Below are 19,258 nucleotides of genomic sequence, written 5' to 3'. Positions count from 1 at the left end.
AAGAAGAAGAGTTTGGATTTGATATCCCGCTTTATCACTACCGGAAGGAGTCTCAAAGCGGCTAACATTCTCCTTTCCCTTCCTCCCCCACAACAAACACTCTGTGAGGTGAGTGGGGCTGAGAGACTTCAAAGAAGTGTGACTAGCCCAAGGTCACCCAGCAGCTGCATGTGGAGGAGTGGAGACGCGAACCTGGTTCCCCAGATTACGAGACTACCGCTCTTAACCACTACACCACACTGGCTCTCGTAGAGATAAATATTTGAAAGATGTCACTGCTGCTTTTGTTATTTATGTGAGCAGGATCTATGAAGGGAAGTAGCAGGATAGCCTGGACCCTACGCCTGATGTCATATCCCTGTTGGCTCTGGCTTTGTTTGTACAACATGCTAAGCCAAACCTTGGCTTAATGAAGCCACATGAATCTGCAGGCTCACTGAGATGAGCTCACAGCAATTTTGCTCTCGTCTGGTCCTTTTTTGCTGCTATGCCACACTACAGTAATCCAAGGTTTGGCTTGGTGTGCCATGCAAGCCAGCATGTCCAAACACAGACAACTGCGAACAGACTAAAGTGTTCTCTAGTCCACTAAAACTTATTCCATAATAAGTATGTCATTCTTTAAGGTGCCACAAGACTTCGGCTATAAGATACTGAAATAGCTAAAATAAAAATTAACTGCAGAGAGAAGAAAGATGCATATCTTAATAAGGCAAGGGAGTCATACGCAGCCAGATACATCATTTTACAAATCTCTGTAGGCTACCAATATTTTCCCCCCCACTTATTCGGCATTTGCTTTTGCACAAACACAGTGCCTTCTCGAAACAGAACCAACAGCTCGTATCAAGCCCTGCATTTTCCCCCACAAAGCCTGTGAGTAAAATGTGGCCACACACACACACACAAAATTCTTACAAATAGTTGGAAAGTGCACTGGTTGTGTCATTAAACTCAAATCCTTAGGTACAAATAAGTTACAAAAAAAAAAATAAGTTCCAGCTGCTTCTTTTTAACAACACACACACACACACACACACACACACACACACGTGTGTCTCAATATGGAATGTTAAGAGGACAATACAAGTTGCTCCTGCCATCTGCTACTAGGATTTATGGGTGAGCTGGGAATGGCACTTCACAGAATCATATAATGCTACTGCTACTATTTACCACATGTGAGTTCCCCCATTACAAAAAAAGCTGCTAACAGCTTTCCTTGAAACAGACAGAAAAAAAGAAAAGCAAATTGTCCATTTTACGCAGGACAGGGAAATATGGGTGTGTTTTGCATGGATGTGCTACTTTCTAACACCCCTATTTACCAAATTCAGACCCCATATCCCAATCCTTGTCCTTGTTTAATCATCCCCCCCCCCCATTTTTTCTTAATCAGGAGGTTTGGGGGAAATGCCTCCTTTGACATTTAGTAATACTTCACAGATACATTAGGACACACTGCTTCCCTTCCATTCTCCAACAGCATGTGCCTAGCCAGAGAGTAAATATTACTGAATGCACTGGAGTTGCAGATATCAGTCCCAGGCAAGGAAGGCTTCCGAAAAGAATTTTAAACACTGTTTCAAAAGCAAGTCTAAGGAGTTACATAAATAAACAAACCAGATTGAGAATGGCTGGCTTAAACCCCAAATGGGAACACTTTTTATGAGAAGGGATACACTGCAAAAATAAAAAATAAAAACTGCAGGTTTCATTTGTTCCATAACAAGCACAGCCAGATGCACTGTGAGTTTAAATTAAGGGAGAAAAATCAACTACAATTTATTTACCAACACATCAGAAAGCAGTGCAAAGCAGACTACAGCACAGTAAATGAACACAGCATTTGGCAAGTGAAGGGACACTTTCTGGTGACTGTCCAGAAAATAAATCACATTTGTACCAAATTATCTCATTGGCAACAGCAATACAACTCCTTCACCTTTCTGTTGCTGTAACTGGAGAAATAGGGTAGCATTGTAATGCTTTCCCTGCTAATTTTTAAAGTCAATTAGAGAGTTCAGGCTTTCCCCCCCCCCCTTAAAAATGAAATCTATCTAGAACACAGTTCTGTATTGTGCAAATGACAAATATGCAAAGTGTGGTGTTCCAGGCTTTGATGTTTATAAAGGTGTGACAAATTTAGCAGTGGCTGCCTGTAAAATTAGATCAGCAGTCACTGTTAATCTAACAACATTAATCTAATATTGTGTATTAAAAATGTTATTATTCAAGGTTCAGTTGGTATTACATTCTTATCCTATGGCCTTTGTTCAAAGCAAACAGATGTAATTACTAAGAAGCTTCTTTGAAAGATGATAAATAGGCTGCAGATGACAACAGGCAAGTTTAAAAAGATGGATTCAGCTGAAAATGCTGCACCAGTGGCTAGTGTATCCACAATGAATGCAACACCAACCTACAAACAAACACTTGTTGTTGGCATCCGTTTGTCTCAAGGGACAATGGAGTGCGCCCCCGGGGGCAAAGTCAAACTGCTGGAGAATCACAACGCCGGTTCTGCAGACATAACTGCTGCCTCCCATGTTGTTTTTGCTGCATTAGCAGCACTGAACTGACCTCTCCAGGGCAAAAGCCTGGGCAGTATGTATGGAGGTCCTGGGCAGCCTCAATGACAAGATCGCCCCCATCTCAGCCTCACTGATGTGATCCAAAGCAGAGCAGAGCAGAAGGAGGCATACAAGATGCCACCCAACCACCTTAGGGACACAGCTATGGATTTGTATAGGGTTTACTCCTTAGCCTTTTCTTCTCCCAAAGATGTCCCACAAGGTAGCAGGTATGGCTTTTTCCTTGTGATTTACTCCTGAAGTCTTTCTCACTAATGAGTATAGCCACAAGGCAGAGGAGATTGAGGATCAGAGTTTTCCTTCTCCTAGATGGGCTACCTTTCCAGGTGAATGAGCCCCAACTGCCCCTCATTTTCCTCTGCAGCACATGCAATAACCACCTTGACTGTTGAACCTACTATTGATCTTGTCCGCTAAATCTGCTGGAGCCTGCCTTTGCATGCAGGTGAAGTCCCTAACTCACTGAGGATTTGAGACCCACCGGCTACCCTCACCTTGTTTAGCCGGCAGACAGTCATTTCTCAAGGTGTGGCCGCTACTGCAGGCTGACAGCTTCTAGGAGTCACAGATGAGAGCTGAGTGCAGGATGGCAACCAAATTGGGCAAACCACCCCAGAAATGTAACCCACCAGAGGTACCACCCCTACACATGCCCAAATCATTATTACTGCTTTGCAGTAGGCACTTGGTACAGTCCTTAGAAAGTTTTGCTCATCTTTGAACAAGTTCTGGTGATGTTATGGGTATATGGATTCCTTCTTTTGAAGGAGCACTGGAAACTCAAGAGAACCGGGGTCTTTCAAGGTGAGGTACTTGCCCTCATTCAGTTTCATGCACATGAAGGGAGATGTCAAATTGGGGCAGCTGTATTGTTTTGCCCATAGGTAATGATAAAAAGAACATAAAGGCATGCCAAACATCAGTATATTTTTTGTCTTGCTTCAATGTAAGCATGTATAAATTCACCCTTAATTTTCCTTATCAACATGCCCCCATGTGGAGAAATCAAACCACAACCAAGGGAAATGTAAAGATGGGGAAATTTTAATTTACTAATTTCCTGCAATTGCACAATCACCGTGTGATCCATACATGGTGACATTTTCCCAGTAAAAAACGAACACGTATTTTCATCTAGACTATCCAACAGCGTAAGATGCTAATTGAATTATGCACTGATTTTAAATATACACAGAATTGGATGAGAGTAAAATTGTAAATACCTTTCCAAAATCACGGACATCAAACAGGTCAAATGCTTCGAAAAGTTCACTTTTCTTCATCCCAAATGTCTCACAGCAAGCCAAAAGGAATGTTCTTATATTCTTCAAACAGAGAAACTAAAGAAATAAAAAGAGAACACTCTTATGTTTGTCACGAAATTATCTACAAGTACAATACAATTACAGTTTATCAGTGGGTATATAGCCTTCATAAGGGGCTTGTACAAGGATAGTGGAATAATTGGTTGTTGTTTTTGCAATCACATGGCATCTAAATTTTGTCAAACAAATAAACAAAAACTGAGCTTCTCCCTTATCCATTGTGTTATATGAAAAACTGCCTTTGAAATTCCCTCAATTTCAAGAGCAGTTTCTCATAGGAGGGCAGGCTACTGTTTCAAAAGAGAGGAGTTACAGGTAGGTAGCCGTGTTGGTCTGCCATAGTCAAAACAAAATAAAAAATAATAAAAAATCCTTCCAGTAGCACCTTAGAGACCAACTAAGTTTGTTCTTGGTATGAGCTTTCGTGTGCATCTGAAGAAGTGTGCATGCACACGAAAGCTCATACCAAGAACAAACTTAGTTGGTCTCTAAGGTGCTACTGGAAGGATTTTTTATTGTTTTTTATTATTTGTTTTGTTTTGAAAAGAGAGGAGGAAAGTCACAAAAACTCATTGGCTTCATAAAACTAGTTTCATAGCTCTGTGGATTCTAGATATTCTTTTGAATTGAAGGACTACTGTTTAGTTCCTTTAGTCCCGGTTTAAACAGCCACCAGCAGGAAGTATATACCATGAAAAGTGCAGTACAGAGATGGCACAAGGCAATCTGATGCCTGAAACAGAATATTGAAGTAACTCATCCTTGGTAGTAGAAATATAATAAAACTAGCCTGACTATTTTGTTTGCTGCCCTCAAGTAGTAAGTTAAAATTTGCCACCTGAGGCTGGCCCTCTTGCCTTGAACCCTGTTGACATTCTTGGCACAATGATCAGGATGCAGTTAACCTATTTAAGGTGATTTTAAGGAACAACATTTTTTAAACTCTAGAAGTCTTACAGCTGTAAGCAAGCCAAAACGCTTCTGGCATTTTACAAGGCGTTGCCACAGTAGAATTAATTATACAACATATGAAAACAAGCACTTTGTGATTGTGTACAGACACAGACACACCAAAACAGTTAATTAGAACCCTAGTTAAACAGATTCTGTAAATACATGCACTGTACTTACAGTTTAAAAACCACCACAAATGCATATTGCATAAGCGGAATGTACTGTAATAACACCCCTGAGAATTATGCAATTATGAGTTTACAGTAAGTTATGTAGAAGTAATAAACTAGTACACAACGGTTAATGTGGAAAATATGCATTTTAGTACTATTTTCTCCCCTCAGAAGTGAATCAAAGACACCTGGTTTGCTTTGAGCAAAGCTACTGCTCCAAATAATGGATATTTCCAATAGCTACAGAAATTATGAAGAATTGGCAAAGCACCTTTCAGCTGTGTTTCCTGCCTCCTACGCGGTAACAGTACATCTGGGTCAGACCTTCTCGGTTTCCTCACCCCCAGTTTTTTTTTCTGAACTGGAAGTGAGCGCATGAGGCATTGATTCAGGAAGGACATGACATAGGAAAATTTGCACCATTATTCATGTGACTGACCAACATCACTCCCCACAAAAGGAATACTTAGAACTCCTGCCAACAGCCCAAGTGAAGTAAGTAAGGGTAGACCTATTGAAATCAATGGCCCTGATGTAATCATGCTGAGTAATATCAGTGGGTCTTACTCTGAGTAAAACTTTACTGAATACAACCCTTAGGCTTGCAAATTAGTTATTCAACAGTAGGGATGGGTGAATCTTATCCATTTTGGTTTCTCATTTTTTCCATTCTTATGTTCAGTTGTCTACACTTCCACATCAGTTTACAATCTTTTTTTTAAGTCCTCATGAAAATTCATCAGCATGACAGTGCAAAGTTCTCCTAAGATACACATTTTGTATGCAATTTTCCCTAATATACACATTTTTGCGAATCCAAACCCTAATATTTGGCATTTTTTGCAGGTTATGTTCACTAACATATTCTTATTATGTGCTCTCTACCCTAGTATATGTATTTCCATGCACATTGCTTGTGCCAAAGAGAGCTGCATTGCAAAATTCGGAGAAGAGTTAATTTCTAAGGATGGTTGTGCTTCATCATGTGTATTGTTTTAGAAAGTGTGAAATAGGTGGGTTCACTTTTAAATGCACCCAACCCTACTAGGCTGTAACCATTAAGAAAATTATCCAGGGACATTCTAGTAAACTGGAAGAGTTCTGGCTCTTCTTCGTTGTTGTTTTCATCTCCTTTCCCTGCAGCCTCCTTTCAGCCCATCAATATGATGGAAATAACTATGTGGTGATGGGGAGGAGCAGAGGGATGACAATAAGCAAAAATTATGGGCTTGTAACCTTTGTGGGCATATTTGCGTACTTTTTCCACAGTATCCTATGGCAGAATTCCTTTTAACTGCAGTCTTTAATTCTGCATATGAAGCTAATTTTATGTTTTAAGTTTGTATGGGAAATTAAATGGGAAATTACAGGGTATGATGTTGAATTTAGCTGTTCTCTGTAACATCCAACATTCAGGAGACACTATGAAATGACACGGCACGTCTCTTAAGACTGCCTTCGGGAGCATGAAACCAACCATTTGTCACCATTCGTCAATCTTTCTTCCATCGGAAAGAGGGGCACATCTTTAGTTACCATGCACAAAAGTAATTCCTTTAAAGTAACAAGCCTCTTGACAATAGGATGAAATCACCCTGTTGCCTGAAAGCACACTTAGCGTATTTGGTTTCAGTTTTTAATGGCTCAATAGTCAACCATTTTATCTTTCGAACAGATTAAAAGGTGTCTCTCTTAACAGTTAACCTAGCCTGATTAACAGACCAGATGTGCTGTGAATACTGCACTTTTAAATAAAGATAACTTTGCACCCTTTATATTTTTTATCATTTGTTGAGGACCAAAGAGAAAAACAAATTGATAAACCACCTCCTGACATATCCATTGGACAAATGAACCTGTATGCAGAATTATATCACTTTCAAACAAAACCCTGCACTTGGGGGGGGGGTAAATAAAGCAGCCAACACAGGCCTTGCTATTTATCATAGAATCATAGAGTTGGAAGAGATCTAAAGGGTCATCTAGCCTAACCCCCTGAAGTGCAGGAATCTCAGCTAAAGCATCCAAGACAGATAGCCATCCAACTCTGCTTAAAAACCAAGGAAGGAGAGTCCACAACCTCCTGAGGGAGACTGTTCCACTGTCAAACAGCTCTTACTGTTGGAAGGTTTTTCCATATGTTTAGTCAGAATCTCATTTCTTGTAACTTGAAGCTATCAATTCATCTTGGTTGCCTCCTCTGCACACGCTCCAGCTTGTCAACATCCTTCTTAAATTGTAGTGCCCAGAATTGGGCACAGTATTCCAGGTATGGTCTGACCTAGGCAGAATATCAGGGTGAGACACCATGCACCAAGCAGCAGGTTTTGCAGAACTATCAAAGCACATTTATTGGGTTCATCATTATAATTTTAATTTAAAGCTATTTTATTTCCTAGTCTAGGAAATGTGCTGAGTAACCTGGGTAAAATGCATGATCCAACATACTTAAGCACGTGCAAAAGGTAAACACAAGTGCAACTATGAAATCAGTGGGGCTTAAATAAAAGTGCTTAAATGTGCTGAATTACGTCATATCCCCCCCCCCCCGAGATGTGTCTGGAATCTTCACCTTACAACTTTTGGCAAATGCTGAAGACAGTACCCCTTTGATACTTGAGATGTGTGATTTTTAGGAACCACTCAACTTCCATTACTGAAATTGGTTTTAGCTGTTTTTAAATTGGGTTTTAAATTGTCGGAACCCTGGGACTTGCTGATGAAGGCTGGCCAATAATTTTTATTAACATTATTATTTACGAAAGCAGTTTGGGAAAGCAAGAATCAAAAGGATCTTTGGATGCATGTATACATTTATAGTAGAAGTTATAATGCCTTCTTCGGGGTTCTTTTAACAATGATTTGTTTCATTGCCTTAACAAAAAAGAAGAAATGTTAAGCCTTGTGGTATTATGACTATGATTACAGTGGTACCTCTGGTTACGTACTTAACTCGTTCCGGAGCTCCGTTCTTAACCTGAAACTGTTCTTAACCTGAAGCACCACTTTAGCTAATGGGACCTCCCGCTGCCGCTGCGCCGCCAGAGCACGATTTCTGTTCTTATCCTGAAGCAAAGTTCTTAACCTAAAGCGTTATTTCTGGGTTAGCAGAGTATGTAACCTGAAGCGTATGTAACCTGAAGCGTATGTAACCTGAGGTACCACTGTATTCTTATTAATAATTGCCTGCCCTTCACCCAAAGGTCTTGGGGCAGTTTACAACATTAAAACATAATATTTAAAAAGAGGTGGGACCTAAAAATATGCATCTCTACTGTCAAAAGCCAGAGTAACAATATGACTTCTTGACAGCTGGTATCACCCTCTATGCCAGGCATAGGCAAACTAGGCCCTCCAGATGTTTTGGGACTACAACTCCCATCATCCCTGACCACTGGTCCTGTTAGCTAGGGATGGTGGGAGTTGTAGTCCCAAAACATCTGGAGGACCGAGTTTGCCTATGCCTGCTCTATGCCCCAAGGCAACTTTCACACAAATACTGTTTTGGATTGCAGTGGATGATAAAGGGGAAAATTGTGCTGTTCTGCCAAGCATGCCAACTGTATTGGCCTGGATGGGCTCTGGTTGTCCAGGCATCAAGAGCAGCTATGGGGGCCTCAGGATTGAAAGGGTCCTTTCAGGTCTCACAATCTAGCCTCTGGTGTTCTCACCAGGCCTGTTCCACAACCTCCACGAGTACCCTACCCTGAATGCTTGCTTACTTACTTGGAGAGATGGAGAGATGGGGGTTGAAGGTGTAGAAAGCTCTGGCTGTTGAATGCCTAGAATGTAGCCTACTGTAGAAAGGGAAGAGCCACACTGTTCTTATACCTATTTTTGGCCTTTGGCCGCCACCAACAAAATATGGCCCCTGGAAAGCAACCTGCAAAATGGTATTAACCCCCTGCCCCTTTAAACCATACTGATTTAACCCATATTTTTTGACAAGTCCACTTGAAGAAACATTCCACATTTACCAAGAACTTACTCAACATAGTACAAAATCGATCCACAGCAACTAGTTGGGGGATTATTTTTCTGAGGTCCAGAAATATATTTGTTAACAAACAGGCACCTAGTTTCTACTTAAGCTCTCAGCTGCATAGCTCTTACTGCATAATCCCCAGTATCAAACCGTATGTACATCCAGGAATGCATGACATTCTCCAGGAGTGAAAAATAAATAGATGGCAATGTAGCGTAGGTAGACAGGTTACTGACCTAAGAGCGAAGAGATCCACGTTCAAATATCCCCACCCCACAGGAAGTTCACTGGCTGGCTTTGAACCAGCCATTCTCAGACAAATCTACTTTTGTCAGATGTTCTGAGTATAAAACTGGAAGAATTCCATGTAGGTCATCCCAAGTTCCTTAAACAAAGCACAAAGTAAACTAACAACAAAATCCTCAGCATGTTTACTCAGAAGGAAGTACATCTTAATTCTGTGGGAATTTAGTGTGACTCACTTTCTAACAAATGTGCTTAGGATTGTAGCCTATGTTCTAAAGGTTTTCTCCCCAGACACCAATCTTACATTTAAATGTCATGGAAAACACAGTTTAAACGATATTAAATACCTGCAAGTTAAAACAGCAGCCTAGTCCTCCAGTATAGCTGAGAGCTTTTCAGGAGATTCCCCCTAGACACAGAGATCCAATTCACACATAACATTAAACCGTAGTTTAGGGTTACACGCACGAGCCCTGAAGTGAAGCATCTGACTAGTTCCCTCCCCTTTTCCCAGTCAAGAGGAGGATTCAGTATTGCTTTTTTTGGTTCTTAGGCTGTTATTACAGGAATAATGCCAAAAACCTTGGGAATAATGACTAAAAACATCTCACCTATTGTCATTGTGTGAATAATGTCATTATATGGCACCATACTTAGTTGCATCTGGAAATTTCCTGTGCCTGTCCTGTTCTTGTTGGACTGAAAGTTCTTCTCTAGTTTCCTAGCTAGGGTGCCTCTAGGCATTCCATGACAGTCAACAACCAACAGGTGTGGGGGTCCTATGGCTCAATGTTGCTGGACTCCAGCTCCCATGCTGGCTGGGGCTGATAGGATTTGGAGTCCATCAGCATTTGGAGGACTTCAGGTTCCCCACTGCTGTTCTAATGTAATTGAGAATATACTGGTACATTAACAGAAGAGATGGAAGAAGACTGGGGAGGGTGAGAGGAAAAGGGGCAGTTTCAAAATAATTTTAATCACTCATCAGAGAAACAACCCCCAAAGGGCCACATATTTGTGAAGATGATTCTAACATATCCCTCTTTCTGTAGACAATCAGTTCTTCAGATGCCAACTCAACATGCTTACAGGTCTGAATTTAAAAGGTGATGTACTTTACTTGGCGCAAGTTGCCATGTACAGTAGACATAGATAACTAGGTCACAGACCCAGCAGGGATCTACATCCATGCTATGTTGGCTGACCACCCCTGTTCCCTGAGATATTCTGTGTGAAGTCAGATAATTAACTGCACAGAAAGGCCTGCTCTCTGCAGAAACAGGAGTGCAGCTATGTGAATGGATCTGGAAAAATGAGGTTACTGAATATTAGGCATGCTATATCTGAACTGCCCTGAGACTTGCTTGTATGGGGCAGTATACTAAATAAATAAAGCAGGGTGCCCAGCAGAAAAATGTACCATGTGTGGCATAGAGGAAGAAGGCTACACTAAACCTCAAGTCACTCCATACTTCGCTCTGCACTGAGAAATCAGAAGATTGCAGCCTTGCTGTTTAACGGTAGTAGCAGTAGGAACGATAAACATTTTGCATTGCAAAATAAATTGTTAGTTCTCATAACATGATTCCTTTGCAGGAATCTTGCATCAACTTTCCTAATCACAATGTCTGATCATGGGTCACAGAAGAGGACACATATTTGATGTTTATTCAGTGTGGCACGGCCCAAAGTGCATTGACACAGGAAATGTATAGAAACCTAGTGCAGCAAGTACACACATAAAATAGCTATTAGATATTAAACAGGCAGGAGTTTGCAGCTGCCTGCAATAAGAATGCCTCTGAACCACATTTCCAGTGAAATGTTGTGCAAGACGATGGAACATTAAGAAAAGGCATGGAGCAGCAGTACCGCTGCCCTTTTTCACACCAAAACTTTGAAAGCCAAAATACCAGAAACAGTGAACAGGTGGACTGTCACCATCTTTGTGAGGACAAACCCATGAAGGCAGATGAAGCACTAACACAACATCTATTGCTAGATTACCTATCAAAAAATTTATGGATATTGAGGTCAAAAAGGAAACTATTGTTCACAGTTTTGAGAAATCACACTTAAGATGCATTTGAGTTACAATTATACATACATACATACATACATACATACATACATACATACAGTACTACTAAGTAGTACTGGTTTCAGTGGGACTTTTAACAAAACAGTGAGTTGTATCCAATGAAGTCACTGTGTTATCAAAGCACCTTCTGCCCATGTAACAGAACTTCCCCTCCCTCTCTTACCACTGCATGCCCCATGCCCTACCCCTCTGGTGGTTCTTCCAACCCTGCAGAGTAGATTTGGGGGAAGAACAGGAAGAAGAAGTTCTGTTGCATGAGTTGAAAGTGTTCAACATGCAGAAGGACTTCACTGAATACAGACTTATCTCCAAGAACTTGGACAGCTCTGACAAATGTAATTACACCAGGCTTGCACACAACAAACCAAATGTCACCTACCACCTGGCTTCAACAAGCCACCCATTTTCACTGGGTGACTGAAGGCAAAGCTAGGCACAATGTTAGCTGTGTGTGTGCAATTAAGATTAGCATAAGGGGGCCTATTGGTGGTTTTACCACACTTGGAGGTTCAGGTTGTGGTGACCTAGGATAGGGCATTATAGAATTCCCTCCCCACAGAGGTGCACCTGGCATCTTCAATATACATCTTTTGGAGAATGCTGAAGACATACCTCTTTACCCTGACTTTTGACACTCGAGATGTGTGTTTTCAAGACCCACCCTATTTCTATGGTTGTAATTTGTCTTAACTATTTTTAATATTGACTTTTAAATGGTTGCAGACCATCCTGCGACCTGCTGGTGTAGGGGCAGGTAATACTATTTTAATTAATAATAATAATTTATTATTAGTAACAACCTACCCCTTTGCCATGGGAAGATTTGAAAAGCTGGCCAACAGCTGAGGAGTGTAACTTTCTCTCTCCCTGCCACAAAATTGCCTCTCCAAGCTCCTATTTGCATTTCAATGTAAGCTGTCATTGATGCCCATCAAGGTTTCCCTTGAAATGTGAAAAAAGAACAATGCATTTCATTCATGCAATTAACATCCCATCTAGCTTGGCCCTCAGACTGCAAGAAATGGGGGGATCATCAAACTTTCAGAACGCCACAATAAATGGCTGGTAAGCTACATTCAACTGGGTGGGTCACATGTTGTACAAACATGCCATTCTTAGATATTTGGGGGCTGGCATCCCATAGTCACACATGCTTTCTGTCCTGTGATTTGCTGCACCCAACACCCACAGCTTGCCCATTTATCTCTGCAAATGTTTGTTATTATTTAGAAAGATATATACAGCTTAATCACAAAACCTTCTAAGCAGCGCACATAATAAAACTGTAAAACCTACTTTTTAAAAAAAGAAAGCAAGCTAAAATTATATGTTTGGATAAGCTTGCTGAAATTAAAAGAACTTTTCAGCAGGCATCTAAATCAATATAGTGAGGGTGCCTGCCTAATGACAAAAAGTCACCCCACCAGCCTATCAAAGCCTTACCCCTTTCCCCATTCACTGAATTCAATGCGCTCACTCAAACAGGCAACAACCGCTATTGCTCCAAACACTGGAATGCAAACAGATACAATAAAAAGATCGCCAACGGCTAGAGGACTCAACCACAAGTGGTGGCAAGAGCAGATGCAAGACGCATCGTTTCCAGTCAGGAGCCCTGATCAGAGGAACATGTGGGCAGAGTTGGTGCAACACAGTAGCTAAAAGTGCGAGCTAGAAAATTCCCAGTTCTCAATCTGTGGTGCTCACTAGCCCAATTTCAGCAAAGGAAGTGTAAAAACAAAACATAAAAAGCAAAATCTGTTTCTTCATAGATGCGTGCACATGCGGCACTGCAGAAGAAAGGGGATAAACAGAGCTGCTTAAAAAATATTTTGCTTTCAGAGTTAACAGTTTTCCTCAGAAATCATTCCTGCTCCTTAACTGATTTCAGCAGCCAAAACAGATTAAATTAGTTCTGCTCTGCCAGCACCAGTAATTGTCAGTATGTTCAATAAAGATAGCTGAAAGCGTTCTGAATGAACAAAACACAGATCACTGATGAAGCCTTCATTCACAATGAATGCACCCATGAATTCTCCATGAACGCCCCCCCCCCTAGAGGAGGGGGAGGCAAAAAAAGACTGCAAGAAGACTGCATTATTAGCTGTGCAATAAGGTACTTTAATTTTTATGCAAGGATAAAGAACTGCATCTATTCCGGCACATTGTTGCATCACTTGGAGAAAAACCACACAAGAAATCAAACCAATCTTCACCACATTCTAATATCTTTCACTTTTGAGCAAGCAGCCTGCTTCCTTCTTCTTTCAAAATAATTTGAGACAGATAGATCTAGTTATAGATACCTTGGTGAACTTTCACTACCATACCATATGCTTATTCATTAATTCCATTTAGCCAACACTAAACTTGAAGATTTTAGAATACTAACACCAGCTTACATCCCTTTGTCTGACATAAGACAACATCAAGTTTCTTGGGCATGTATGGCTGAAACAACATTAATTCAGCATTGTTTTAGGAAAAGAAAACCACAAACCCACAATTCTGGGAGAAGGAACGGTGGACACAGAGAAACGGGGTGGAGATGCCTTAAATACTGGGCAGTATTTAAATACCCTCCTCTTACTGGGCACTCCTGTCCAGATGACTTGCTAAGTTTAAACATTATCGGCTTCATCTACTGATATTCAGAAGTTTGCTTTGGAGACTTCCAGTTATGTACTACACACAACTTCACTGCTGTGCACAGTTGCTTAAGAAGGTCTTTAGAAGGTCAATAGGTTCAAACCGATGAAGCAGTGCACCTGTGGTGTAATTTTTAAAAATACAAATAAAAAATGAAGTTGTGATCAGCGGCAATAAAAGAAAATAATGTGGAAAAGGGGGGAAGCAACAAGCAGAGGTAGCAGATATAACAAGAGGTATGCGTCACTGGAAGCGTTCAAGTGATTGTGCATAAAAGCATTTATGAAACAGCAGTCAAATTATTGATTACAGTTCCCCAATTGTGTGTGTGTGTGTGTGTGTGTGTGTGTGTTTTCAGTTTGGAAAGCACTTCAAGAGGCACATCGGTAAAATACAATGTTTCATGCTACGTCTTCCACTGACTCCAGTTTAAGCTTCCTAATCTCTCACTTTCTTATTCAGATGAATCGTTAACATTTCTGGACTGCTTATCCAGAAGGGAGTGGTACATTTTACATTCTATTACTAAGCAGTAGGGTTGATATTTTTTTTAAAAAATCAAGATCCAGAGAAAGGTAAAAATCTGTCTTCATTTATACCAGTACCAAAAATTATTTGTTAAGTGTCTAGTATATTCAGGCTTTATTCCGCATAAGCTTTTCCTAGCTTTAATTTCAACATTCTGTTGTATCTGAGGTTCTAGACACTACATTTTATTAGCCCTTTTCTACTCATGGAGTTTTATCTCCCACAAATGCTTAACAGCAAAAACAATTTACAACCCAGATTCAAGTAACACCCGCACAACCACCCACATTTAGCCTCCTTCATTCCTCCTACAAAACAGCTGATCGGTGTTAATGTAGCCCATAGGTTTTTTGACATGCAAATCACATAAAAGCCTTTTTTCACATTAAGCAGCATATAAATTAATAACTAATCATGAATAACCTCTAACACATACACATACATGCAGCTGGTCTAGGGCCATTACATTTTGAAGCATCTCTAACAATCAATTTACCTTGAATTGTGCCCAAAGTACCCTTTTCCAAATCCTTTACCAAAAATCCATTACACTGTACCTCCCAAAGTTTAAAATGGGTATGTTTGCAAGCACCCACTTATAACCATACAACAATATTAAAACTTAATTTTTAAGCTTTTTTTAAGTATCAGAATTTCTTATCATAGAATGAAGCCAACGACCAGAGTCCCTCTGTAAATTTTCAGCAGTCGGAAGTTAAAAATCAATTGCCACTGGATACACATGGTATTAAATATCTACATTTTCTATACTTCATGGCATTCTTTAGGGATTGGAGCCTGTCGTTATATAGTTCATTGATCCCCGCCTTTGCCCTTGCACCAGCTGCCAATCCTTCTTGCATCAAATGTAGTAACTGAGGAACAGCTGACATGTTTCCTATGTCAGTGAGAGAGGAAGGAAGCAAACAGAATTGCTTCTCCTTTGATTATTTAAGGTTGCACTTGCAACCCCAGCCTGAAAGTACCTATTTTTTTTTCCATATCACGGTGTTCAATCTCAGTACTTTTGTGGTTTACTTTACACCTTTGCCCCACCACTAACTATGAGCACAATTTTTGAAAATGTAAACGGTAGCTCTTGAGTTTCATGTCAGTATTTCCATTACGATTTATTCCTGACTTAAGAGTTTGCCTCCTTCACTAGCAAAGCAGAATCCTCTACTTTCGTCTTACTTGCTGATAAATCAAGCGCCCAATGTTCCAACAACAACTGCAAGCAGTTCATGAGATTCAGGTTGAGTTCTTTTTAATGTAGATTAGAACATGGGCTAGTTCTTTGAAATACTTAGTGTTCTTAAGTACAACAAACCTTTTTTAAAAATAAAAAAAAACCAGAACTGGTAAGAAATGTTGTGATCTCATCCCTTGTATTAATGTATCAGATATGGCCTATGCCTTCTAGCAATGAGTAGCTAGTGTACGTCTCTCTTTGTGGAAAGGTTTTACTCTTGAGCCTATGTCAGGTTTACATGGAATCATAGTGTTATGACCCACAGCTCCAACTCCCCATCCTCAGGCAAAGAAACCTTGGGTTCATGGTACATCTCAAACTAGAAGGATAATGTCCCTTTGAACCAGACTTTCAACATCTCTGCCTCCTCAGAAGTTCCAGCACTAGAGAAGCCCACAATGCCAGTAACACTCTGAGCTGAAGAAGTCACATTACTTCAGATTATTATAGCTTGGATGCCATAACAGATCCTCAGCTTCCCACCAGAAGTCAACAGCTCCTAAAATAGGCTGGGCTCCTTTACCAGTGGTGCACCACTCATCAGACACCAGCCAGTCAAAGGAAACTAAAGTCCTATAAGTATATTTAGTCTTATATTTCTGCTTGTTGGAATGACATCCAGGTCTGCCTTGCTGGACTTCCATCCTTAGCTTCACTTGGAGCTATCCAAGGTGCTGCCCACCTTACTTGTTTGCCTTTCAGACTTTAACCCTCTGCTGGGCTTGAGCTACCCGGTAATTCCATCCTCTACTCTTGAGTGACCTTGCCTTGCTGGAATCTAAACATTTTTTGCTTTCTGAATTAGGAACAGGGACTAGCAGTACATGACCTGATGTCCAACTGACTGTGCACAACCACCCACTTGGGCTAGAATTTAATTCCCTGGCTGCACCAAATTATAAAGGCAACACCGACAGCTCTATGGTTCCATATTCAAAGGGTTCCCCTGCCTTGCAAAATAGCTGTTTTCCACACTGATATGGCTGTTGCATGCTGGGAACAGGTGTGCAGAAGGCCTAATAGCAGAACAACTTTCACAGGACTCCTTGCAGTAATTTCAGTGTTCACTATATTGCTTTCTTCTACCTCCAACCAGAAAACAAAAACAAAGCCTATACATTATTGATAAGTCTTCCCAGCATTTCACAGAGAAGTTAAGAGGCATCAAATGAAAATACTGCCATGGTATTTTCACCCAAAGCTCAGCTCAATAGATATTTTATTTTATTTTTTACTCCTTTATGAGAGATTTGCTCAGCAAACAGCATCTAGTTCCTTCCAACTTAAAGGTGTTTTACTATTTTCTACTGAGCCGATTTGTGTACTCTGTACTTAACCCAAAAATGTTGGAAGAGGAAAATGGTACAGTTGCAATCATGATATTGGTGCATGCATGCCAGCATTTATTTAGCATTTTAAGAACCCTCAAAGCATTCCACATACATCATCCTGTAATCCTTAGCAACCCTGTAAGGGATATATTTATTATCCCCCTGATACAGAAAGAAGGCTGGAAGAGAGTGGCTTGCCTGAGGATATCAAGTGAGTTCAGGTAAGTTTAGAATTTGGGATTGTCTCAAGCTGCCAGGGCTGGAACTGGGAACCAAATTGCTCTGTACACAGATATCCCATGTGATGAATTAGTAGGGCTACAGTTGGAGCATCTCCTTGGGCAGTAATGAGCCACTCATGCTAGCTATTGCTTGTCCTCAACAGGAAGGGCTCTGGTTTGTTCTGACTACTTGCTTGATATTCTAGTTCTCCAAGTCTTGGTTCATCTCTTGACTACAAACGGATTTCATTTCTACCTCCAGAGAGATGTCACATTAACCCCAAAGTGACACCAATTTGGTGACATTTTTAGCAAGTAGCCAATTTCAATATACATTTGCCAAACCAATGTCTGTAAGAATTTATGCAGCCCGGTTTTACAATTTTAATTTGTTGTTGTTCAGTCGTTCAGTCGTGTCCGACTCTTCGTGACCCCATGGACCAGAGTACGCCAGGCACGCCTATCCTGCACTGTCTCTCGCAGTTTGGCCAAACTCATGTTAGTAGCTTCAAGAACACTGTCCAACCATCTCAACCTCTGTCGTCCCCTTCTCCTTGTGCCCTCCATCTTTCCCAACATCAGGGTCTTTTCTAGGGATTCTTCTCTTCTCATGAGGTGGCCAAAGTACTGGAGCCTCAACTTCAGGATCTGTCCTTCTAGTGAGTACTCAGGGCTGATTTCTTTGAGAATGGATAGGTTTGATCTTCTTGCAGTCCACGGGACTCTCAAGAGTCTCCTCCAGCACCATAATTCAAATTTTAATTATGTGGGGCTTACTCTGAGTAACTGTGCACAGAGCTGTGGTGTGATCCACATGGCACTGACCTTGTAAAAGTGGGGTTATTAAAGAACCACTAATTTCCTGTCATTTGGGGAAACTAGGAGACTCAAGCAAGCAGAGTCTTGTCTCCTAGAATTAATTTAAGCCTCATCAATCTTATTGATCTGGAAATAAATGGGAAGTTCCATGGTGACTTTAAAAAATACATTAGAGCCATTTTAATCCAGGAAGACAATACGAATGTGGCAAAAGTGCATTAAAAATATCCTCATAATTTTAGCATATTGTAAGTCACCTTGAGTCCTTGTTAGAAAGACAGTTTAGAAAATGTATAAATATATATGTCACCACCCATGTTTACCCAAAAGCTTTTTAAAAACAAAAACAAAACCAGAGCAATGTCACCATACACTCCACAGAGATTCATTTGGGGGGAGGGGAAGTAAACAGTGGTGTGTTTGCTAAATCTGTGACATCCTTGGTAGTGCTGAAGTATAAATTCAGCAAGTCAAAAGTTGGAAACCAAAAAGGATAATCCGCCTGCAGCACAAGCAAAACACAAAAGAACATTTTATATGCATAAAGCTTTCCATAATACCCTTGCTTTATATAGATGAAAGAGCTTCTGTTTTCAAAGGCGTATTGTTGCTGTTCGTGATTAAAACATTGTCAACCGCCACCTACAGACTTCGTTACAGTTGGAAATAAGGAAAAGGGATAAGCAAAAACCAGGTCCATGATTGCCCTAAAAGCACCACAGATATATAGACTGAATAAGCAACAAAACAGAGAAAGAAACAGGTAATCCAAGTAGATACTGCGGGTGGGGTAGAGATGGATATAGATGCTCCCTGCATCACAGCATTTTCATAATTTTAGACTTGACAGTGTCACTTGCAAAATGTTGTTATTGCTGTACGGAAGCCAAAGAGAGCCATTTTCAAAGTTCAGTGTACATTATAGCAAGTAAAAATACATGCATCCAGTATTCACATTATAAATACAGGACACACAAAGAGAGGTGTTCAGGAGAGGCATCATTTGCCAAGAGAAGCTGTCTTTATGGTTCAGCTCTGCTGAGGAAGTCTTGCACTGCATACTTTCAAGCCTGCAAACCA

General features: G+C 40.6%; 1 protein-coding gene across 6 annotated transcripts in view; it reads right to left on the bottom strand.

The window, feature by feature from the left end:
• The window catches only part of VAV3 (vav guanine nucleotide exchange factor 3), a 154,945-nt gene that overhangs the window by 115,008 nt on the left and 20,679 nt on the right, over positions 1-19,258 (bottom strand). For all 6 annotated transcript variants that reach the window (XR_004426799.1, XR_004426800.1, XM_033151475.1 and 3 more), the window contains exon 2: positions 3,818-3,934. Coding sequence is in view for 4 of the 6 variants with exons in the window: in XM_033151475.1 (XP_033007366.1) it covers positions 3,818-3,934 (117 nt within the window). In the remaining 2 variants the exon portion in view is untranslated. The remainder of the gene's footprint in view (positions 1-3,817; positions 3,935-19,258) is intronic.

Source organism: Lacerta agilis, chromosome 6, assembly GCF_009819535.1.
Source record: "Lacerta agilis isolate rLacAgi1 chromosome 6, rLacAgi1.pri, whole genome shotgun sequence".
NCBI classification, from domain to species: domain Eukaryota; kingdom Metazoa; phylum Chordata; class Lepidosauria; order Squamata; family Lacertidae; genus Lacerta; species Lacerta agilis.
The sequence above is the reverse complement of the archived record's forward strand: the minus strand, read 5'-3'. Positions and strand labels throughout refer to the sequence as shown.